The sequence below is a fragment of the Balaenoptera musculus genome, chromosome 5, assembly GCF_009873245.2.
Source record: "Balaenoptera musculus isolate JJ_BM4_2016_0621 chromosome 5, mBalMus1.pri.v3, whole genome shotgun sequence".
NCBI lineage: Eukaryota > Metazoa > Chordata > Mammalia > Artiodactyla > Balaenopteridae > Balaenoptera > Balaenoptera musculus.
Genome location: NC_045789.1, coordinates 126,039,391 through 126,048,575, shown reverse-complemented (window position 1 = coordinate 126,048,575; position 9,185 = coordinate 126,039,391). Strand labels below are relative to the sequence as shown.

Here is a 9,185-nt window from a genome sequence, read left to right as displayed (position 1 = left end):
TTGTTGATTTACTTAAGTAAAAATAACTGGGAAATGCAATACTGAAGTTTTCCCTGACTCAGACAACCTATATGTTAACTTTTTTATCAAGAAGTAGGATAGCTGAATATTTTTAGCTGAGCTATTGTTATTTTAATATTGACATATTTTGAAGCTAACACCTCATGCAGAGAAAAATTTGCAACTTTGCTTCAGTTTTGGTTTGGCTGAAGTATCTTTTTCAAGAGCACAGCAATTTAATGCTTTACATTTTGAAAACCATATTTACAATGGAAAATATACAAGTAATTAAAAAATAAACACTCAGAAGGGTTATCCTTTAAAGTAAGATGTAAAAATAGAATAGTCTGCTACTCTTTCTTGTCTATGAATGTTCTGTGGCTCAAGGCTACCGGTCTCTTTAATGTAATTGCCAAAATTTTGTGGATATCTTACAAGGGATGTTTTAAAGGAAAAACATGAAAATGTTGTAAAACTGGCATAAAAAAAATAGGCCATGCACTGGTCTAGAGCCTGAGAACTATGATGAGTAGGTGAATGTAGTTTAAAGATTATCTGTTTTCTCTAATTTCTATTACATTATGTCTGAACAAATCTTTACATATATGAGCAAAAGGCATTTGATTAAATATGAACTTGTGTGAAAATCTATCTTAATGAAATGAAACAGAAACCTCTATAGATGTTTCCAATTTTTTAATAAGTGTGTTTGAAAACATTAAACAGTAAATAACCACTGACAAAAATAATGCATTGCAAAAGCAAAATGATTTTCACATATTGTTAAAAATAGAGAATTGTAGCCATCATACTGACAAAGACACTTAAGTTTCAGATTCCACTGGTTCCCATAGCATGTGGGCACAGTTATTTGTAATTCAGATAAAGTAGCTTTTCATATACTGAGCAGGTTTATTCCAGAAACGCTCCACTGCTTACTTCTGAAATAATCATCTCAGTTTTGAAGACTGTAGTTTAAACATATTCTTTTGTCCTGGTTCATTCAGACAGGTTTGTGCTTTGGATCTGAAACCCTGCAGGGTTAATCAGTTTGGAATTCTTTGGCACCTGACATTTAAAACATGAAGAAATTCTGTTGCATCAGGGTTTTAAGCATTTAAAACAAACACCCCTCCCAGCTTTATCAAAGTCATGCTGTGAATGAGTTTCTAGTTAATAAATTGGGGGATTATTCATGGACTGTAATTTTTTCAAATGCAGGGAGAACTGTCTTTGGGAATTTAGCAGAATCCCCTTTTAGCTGCTCATTTGATAATATTTTATTGTATACGGCAGGGACTCTCTTGGGGAGAGAGGGGAAGGAAACCAACTGTGGAAAATTGCAGGTTTCAGAAGACAGTTTTTAAATTGAAGAGACCGGATTTCTTCCTTGCACACTTCCAACAGAACAGGATTGTATAAACCTTTAAATGTCATTCCTTACTAAGTTCATTTTTTCTATTTACGTACTAAGCCATTTTTTCCATTTATGCCTTTATTTCCTCAGAATCGAATACCATGTCTGATACTTTTAAATCCATAAGCATTATCCAATTTTCTCATTTCCAACCTTATCTTTGGCTAACAGAATAAGTAAAACAGGATACTATTTATTTATAGGCTAAAAATGTTGAATATTGCTTTTTTCCTTCAAAATATTGTTTTTTCTTCAAATACAGAAATGTCTTTTTTCTCTATTCACACTTCTAAGAGAACAGGATTTCTACAGCTCATATGGTTTTGTACAAAGACTTAAAAGAGTCACTTGAAACGCTTACAGATGAGAGAACTCACGTAAGCCTCCCCCTGACAGATATTTACCAAGCGCCACTTACTCTTTCTCACTACAAATGTATTCAAGAGATACTTTTGACATATTTCTAAGCGAGTTTTTCCCAGATCACGTATTATGAAGGCCAGGCTCTCTTAGAGTCAAAGCAGCATTAAACTGCCTGGCGTTTCAACCATCCTCTCTTAATCTTAAAATGGAAATAGAATTTGCTCTCCTTGTGGATTCTTAGTTCTTTTTCTTCCATAAACCTCTAACCGTTACCATGGGCTTTAATATTTGTTAGTCTATTTTCCATAAAGTATAAAGGTTCGACAGAATAAATTAATACAGTAGCAGTTTACGGCAAGTTGGGATTCTCATCCGAGAGGCACTCCTAAATCTCTTTTGTGTAGTTACGTGTGTGGATGCGCACGCGTGACTGTACGTGAGTGTGTGCTCGGGGCGGGGGGGGTGGATAGAATTTAGGTTTGTTAAAAAGTGCCTCCTTCTAATTCCACTCACAGCCCAAATCCAAACAAACCTCTCAGCTCATTTTCCTGGAGAAAGTCTAGAGATGTTTAAAAAACAGCTTTGCTTAATTGTTGTATCTCTTCTAGAGAAGGTGGTGTTCTCTGCAGTGGGGTGGGTAACCCCGTCCCGCGCGGGGCCAGCCTCGGAGCGACCAGAGCGGGTGAATCCCGAGCGTCCGATTCTGGAAAGGGCGGAGGGCAGGTCCCGACTCCCCTCCCGCGGCGAGCACCGCCCCAAGGAGAATCCCACACGAGACTTTCGCCGCAAGATGCCCGAAAGAAAGGTCGCCCCTCCCCTCGCCCTCATCCCCGGGAACGGAGGGCTGTCTTTTCGCGGATCCCCCGGCCCAGCACTGACCTGTGGAAGAGGACGCGCTGCACAGAGTCCAGGTCCTCCAGGTTCCGGGCGGCAGGTTTGGGGAGGCTGGACCTGCCCACCTGAAACATGCCCACTTGAGACTCGGCGGCAAGGGCGCGCAACAGGTAACAGGCGCAGAGCACGGCGAGGTCTCGCCCCCGGCGCCCGTGGCGCCGCCCGCTTCCGGCACGGCTCGGGCTGCCGCCGGGAAACCGAGAGCTGAAGGAAAAGGCTGCCAGCTTCGGTCGCGCAGAAACCTGGGACTGAAGGGCGGCGGTGTCAGCGACCGCCCTCCCTCTCCTTCGCCCTCGGGCCGAGCCGTGCGGACCTCGGAAACCCCGCGGCCGGCGGCCCGGCTACCTTGGCGCCGCAGGACCGGGGCAGGTGGGCGCTCTGTTGGCCGCCCGGGGCTGGCCCAGTCCAGAGTGCCCCTCTTCCACGGCTGGGCGCCCCCCCGCCGGCCAGTCCAACTTGGTCGAGCGCTTAGCAGGGTCCCGGGGGCCCGCGGCGAGCCGTCGAGCGCCTCCAGCCCGGCCGCCCGAAGCCGCGCTCTTACGCCGCCTAGTGCTCTTCACTCTTCCTTCGGGGCTGCAGGGCTGTTCCAGGCGAGGGACACCGGTGTCCAGGAACCGCCCCCAGCAAAGGAAGCTACCACCTGCAGCCTGGAGGGCCACGAGCAAGAGTGGAGGGGGCACTGAGGGGCTCCGAGGCCCCGCCGCTCCGCGGAAGGCCAGGAAAAGGAGGAGAGGCGAGTTGGGCGTCCGTTATTGGTGGGAATTTAAATGCTGACTAAAAAGGCCATTTACATTCATTCATGCAGGTAAACATATACGTATTGATTACTTGCTATGTGCCAAGCTGAGTTTTAGTCTTTGGAGATAACAACGATAAATAAGAAGTGGTGGCTGACCTGCCTAGTGTGGACCCTTTATTCTCGTTTGGGGCGCTATTCGCTTTAAAAATATACTTGACGCTAGAATATAACACAGGAGAAAATCTCGATGACCTTGGGTATGGTGATGACTTTTTAAATATGACACCAAAAAGCTCAGTCTACGAGAGAAATAATTGATAAACTGGATTTCATTAAAATTAAAAACTCCGCTGCGAAGATGCTTGATTATCTTGATGATAATGAGAAAACAAGCCACAGACGGGGAGAAAATAAATATATGCCAAAGACATTTGAAAAAAGACTGTTACCCAAAGTATAGACAGAACTCTTAAAACTCAGCAAGAAAAGGAACAACCTGATTTTTTCAAATGGGCAAAAGACCTGAACAGACACCTCACCAAAGAAGATATTCAGATGGCCAACAAGATATGAAAGGAAGCTCCACATCATACGTCATTAGGGAATTGCAAATTAACACAAGGAGATACCACGACACATCCGTTAGAATGGCTGAAATCCAAACACTGGCAACACCATGCTGGTGAGGATGTGGAGATTCATTGCTGACGGGAATACAAAATGGTAAAGCCACTTTGGAAGACAGCTTGGCAGTTTCGTACAGAATTAAACATACTTTCACCATACAGTCCAGCAGTCACATTCCTTGGTATTTACCAAATGACTTGAAAATTTATGTTCACACAAAAGCCTGCACAAAGATGTTCATAGATGCTTTATTCATAATTGCCAAAACTGGGAAGCAACCAAGGTGTTCTTCTTCGGTAGGTGAATGGATAAATAAACTGTGTACATGCAGACAATGGAATATTATCTACTGCTAAAAGTAAACGAGCTGTCAAGCCATGAAAAGACATAGAGGAACATTAAGTGAAAGAAGCCAATCTGAAAAGGTAACATAATTTATAATTCCAACTATACGGCATTCTGGAAAAGGCAAAACTATGCAGACAGTAAAAGATCGGTGATTGCCTGAGGAGGGATTGAATAGGCAGAGCACAGAGGATTTTAGGCAGTGAAAAGTATTCTGTACGATACTCTAATGGTGGACAAATGGAGAGCAGACTGGAAAATGTAGTTTGAGTTGTAAGGTACTACTGGTTGTAGATGACAGATATAAAGAGTAATAAATTAATCTTAAAATGTAGGATTATTAGATGGGATTTAGCTATTCATTGTAGGATTTCCAAATGTCATTGTTGTGAGACATTTCTCTTGGGTCAGTTTCTTGAATCCTGGCTGCCAGTGTTCTGGGACCCAAGTGGGTGAAGAGGGTGATTAATGAGGGTCTCATCTCTTAATATATATAGACTTTGACCTATCACTTTTTTTTTTTTAATAAATTTATTCATTTATTTATTTATTTTTGGCTGCGTTGGGTCTTCGTTGCTGTGTGCGGGCTTTTCTCTAGTTGCGGCGAGTGGGGGCTACTCTTTGTTGCGGTGCGTGGGCTTCTCATTGAGGCGGCTTCTCTTGTTGCGGAGCACGGGCTCTAGGCACGCGGGCTTCAGTAGTTGTGGCTCGCGGGCTTAGGTCCTATGTGCGATCTTCCCGGACCAGGGCTCAAACCCGTGTCCCCTGCATTGGCAGGCGGATTCTCAACCACTGTGCCACCAGGGAAGCCCCATAACCTAACACTTCTGTTTCAGTAAGGTACCTCACCACTAGCCTACACTCTGCCTGGTGTCCTTGAGTCCAAGAGTTTCAAGAAACTGAAAAATTTATATCTTTTTGATCAGAAATTAATCCCAAGGAAATGATAAAAAATGTAGATCATGATGTTTTATCCCAGTATGTTATCATAGCAAATATATATTAAAAGTATAAATATCCAAATTAGTGTAATACTTAAGGTAGGTTAAAGTCCATTCATACAGTGAACTAATATGTATTTATTAAAATGAAGTTTAATAGAAGCTTAATGGCATTCAGTTAGGAAACTGGATGCATATTCACCAAATCTTCAAAATGACTGCATCTGAAAAGTAGAAATGAGTGATTTTTCTTCTCCTGTATTCTTTTCTGTATTTTTTTTCAAAATTTAAACAATATATATTACTTTTAGGCATCAGGATGTATTCAAATATAATATGTAAAAAGAATAATTGTGAAGTTGGCATTCTGCACATGAAAATTTTCAATTATTATCTATTATAGATTTCCATTCTCAGATGTGCATAAGTGGTTTTGCAACATATTGTATCATTTAAGGATACATGGATAGCCTGCTTTTAAAGAAAGCCATTACAAATCTTTTATATTACAGAAGTTATTTTTGTACCTATTTCAGGTAATTACTACTTCGCCTTAAGTTTTCACTAATTTATCTTTGTTTGAAATGATTAGATAACTGTCCTTCTGACTTTAAATTTTGCCAAAACCCATGATATTATTATAGATCACTATTCAGTTGTGTTTCATAATAAATCTGGATTTTACATGTGTCATATTTTCTTAAAGTGAGATTATATCTATAGCTACTTGTTTGCCCTTAAAAGCAAAAAGCCTTCTCTGGTGATGGAAGAAGAAGTTAGAGAGATCTGCATGAGAAAACGTACAGGATATAAATGGTTTGGAGTGGAGAGAGCTATGTGAGAACGGCCTCTAAAAGCAGAAAGTGTCCGTGACTGCCTGTCCTGCAAACGAAATGGAGGAGCTCAGTTCTGCAACTGCAAAAAGCTAAATTCTGCCAACAACCTGAACAAGCTTGGGGGAGTGTTTTTCCTCAGGACCCTTCAGATAAGATCTTAGCCCCACTGAAACATTGATTTTACCTTTATGAGACCCTAAGCAGAGAATCTAGTGGAGCCCTCCTGGACTTGTGACTATGGTATGGTAAGCTAGTAAGTGGGTGTTGTTTAAGGCCGCTAAATTTGTGGTATTTTTTATGCAGGAACTGTTTGCATAATAGAAAACGAATACAGACGGTCTTCAAGGTTGGTTATGGGAAACTGTTTATGGAACCAGCTGGTCCTGTGAGTGGGAATATCTCTAACTGTGCTTGGCAGCTCTGATGCAGGCATGGTTTCCAAGACACCACATTCTTCTGGCCCTAAAGTCCTATTGCATTGTCTGGTGCCTCTTCCTTCTCTCAGACTGCCCCAGGCACATAATAACTGCCTTCAAACATCCGAAAGGCCATCACGTAGAACAGAAGTTGCTTTACCCAGTACAGCCTCTGAGGTCAAAATTAGGACAAGTGGACTTTTTTATACGAAGGCAGATTTATACTTTATACCACAAGTTGGGTTCCTTGGGAAACTGACTCTGAGACGGAGATTTCTATGTAGGAAGTTTATCAGGAAGTGCTGTTGGAATCAACAACTGGGGGGAGAGTGAAGGGAGCAGGATTGGGCAGAGTGAAAAGCTGAATGGTGATGCAGTCTCAACAAAGGCCTCAGCCAATCCCATGGGCTTGATATGGGATGATCCTGCAGAGCTGTCCTGAGTTGAGGCAAGAAGGAAAGGCCTTTGTATCTTCTTATCAATTCAACCTAGAAAAGAGGTGTAATGTTGGGCAAAGTGACTCTCTTCGGCTGAGGACAGTTCCTGGAGAGAGACTCAGCTGAAAGCCTCACCTGTCAACACACCCAGCAGGATGGGGAAGGGATGCCTCCCTCCTAAAAGGGACAGGGAGGGTGCGGCGAAGAGGGATTGGAGTGGTACATCATAGCATTTAACGCAATACAGAAGAAGGCTCACTAGCGTGACGAGGCTCTCCATCATTGAAGGAGTTTATCAACGGAGGTTTCAGGACCTGGCAAGGATGCTGCACAGTGGAATCCAGTATTGAACAGAAAAATGAAGTGGAGTGTGAGTGTCTGGAGAATTTCCAAAACGCTTTTCCTTCTCTAACATTTCTGGTTGCTTCCGCACTGCTCTACCCTTGCAGCTTTGAGGTGGTGACCGTTTGTGGACTCTCTGCTTTAGGAAAAAGGTAACAGCATGAAAGCATGGAGTGGAGTCTTAATAATTCACTGCCCTTCACACATCAGACCTGATTCTGTCCTTCTACCTCCCAGGACAATACATATATAGGATGTCTACATTTTTTTTAATTATAGAAGTATCTTGATCTAGTCTTTACACCTAGAGAGGTAAGCCTTCAGTTTTCTTTCAGTTTCTTATCTTTTAGCGGGGTTCTTTTAGCCTAAAGGTAGATTGAAGTTATTATCAATAATCTGGAGGATTTCATTTGTTAAGGGGCTCCTTTGTGAAGAATTTGAGGATCCACCATTGCACCAGCAAATGGAACCAAAAACAGACCTCGAACAGCCTTGACCACAAAAGACACCAGAGCGATGGGTTCCCCAGCAGGGGCAAGTTGTAATAAGTGGGAGGAGTGAGGGGGGCTGAGAGGATTGAGGAAGAGAAATAGGACTTCTGAGTACACACCAGCCTATGTAATATAGGTAGTAAATTGCCGCAGACTGGCTGCAGAAAGCTAGAAGTTCCTGGCGGTGAGGGGTAAGGAACTGAAAAGCACCAGTATGGGGTCAGAAGGGCCAAGACAACTGATGGTTGCAAGGCAAGTTTATTCAAAGAGCATGAATGTATATATAGGTTTAGTATGGAACGAATATTAGACAATAAATCAGTAAACCCTGTATTTCCACATAATTCTGTCGCCACTATCTATGCACCACTATCTATGCGCCACTATCTATGCGTCAGCATGCCTTATGGGCCATTCTTTGGAGATACAGACTTCCCCCTCAGGGCAGCACGTCCTTCTTCTGGGGAACAACCAGGGGCTCTTAGATCCAGAGCAGGCACCTGGAACGAAACTGGCCGCAAGCCATTTTCCTTTTTTACGCTCAATACCGCAGCGTCAGGAGTGCATACCAAGAAAGAGACAAGCAGTTCTCCGGAAAGCAGAAAGCTGAATAAGCTTACAGCTGGGGGCCACCACATTTCCCCCTTTTTTATTATTTTTTAAAGCTTGATAATGTAGTTTTAAGCCATGAACATCCTGACGCAAGACAGCGAAGGGCCCCATTACAAATCTAACAACACAAGGTAATAAACCGATCACCAATAAAAGTAGTACACCAATTGATATCAGGCCTGAGAGCCCTCCATGAATCCATTGTATCGGATTTAGCCCTTGTAGTTGATCTAATAATCCTTGAATCAAATTCTGGGGTCCATCTTCATCCAGGTGCCTGCTCTGGATCTAAGAGCCCCTGGTTGTTCCCCAGAAGAAGGACGTGCTGCCCTGAGGGGGAAGTCTGTATCTCCAAAGAATGGCCCATAAGGCATGCTGACGCATAGATAGTGGCGCATAGATAGTGGCGACAGAATTATGTGGAAATACAAGGTTTACTGATTTATTGTCTAATATTCGTTCCATACTAAACCTATATATACATTCATTCATGCTCTTTGAATAAACTTGCCTTGCAACCATCAGTTGTCTTGGCCCTTCTGACCCCATACTGGTGCTTTTCAGTTCCTTACCCCTCACCGCCAGGAACTTCTAGCTTTCTGCAGCCGGTCTGCGGCAGTAAATAAATGTTTTGTACCCTATGGACCCTAAATATGTTTAAGATTGAATTCTGGTAAGATTGTGTTCTTTCTGCTAATGATCTATACCTGTTTGTATGCTCTTCC

At 42.7% G+C, this 9,185-nt stretch overlaps 1 protein-coding gene across 1 annotated transcript; it reads right to left on the bottom strand.

The window, feature by feature from the left end:
• Positions 1 to 681: 681 nt before the first annotated feature.
• On the bottom strand, positions 682 to 8,571 carry LOC118895352. The gene is made up of 4 exons (XM_036852266.1): positions 8,469 to 8,571; positions 2,660 to 3,220; positions 2,313 to 2,483; positions 682 to 1,068 (listed from the first exon to the last, which is right to left on the bottom strand). Exons 1-3 carry the CDS (start codon positions 8,569 to 8,571, stop codon positions 2,350 to 2,352), a joined length of 798 nt encoding a protein of 265 aa, XP_036708161.1. The 3' UTR covers positions 682 to 1,068; positions 2,313 to 2,349.
• Positions 8,572 to 9,185: the final 614 nt, after the last annotated feature.

Excerpts from the sequence above, each read along its gene's own strand:
- LOC118895352 (XM_036852266.1), bottom strand. The coding sequence starts at position 8,571 with ATGGGGCCCTTCGCTGTCTTGCGTCAGGATGTTCATGGCTTAAAACTA. Across the intron at positions 3,221-8,468 it reads AAATGTGGTGGCCCCCAGCT|GCGGCGTAAGAGCGCGGCTT; the intron begins GTAAGCTTATTC and ends GAAGAGCACTAG. Across the intron at positions 2,484-2,659 it reads CAGCGCGTCCTCTTCCACAG|AATCGGACGCTCGGGATTCA; the intron begins GTCAGTGCTGGG and ends CGCCCTTTCCAG.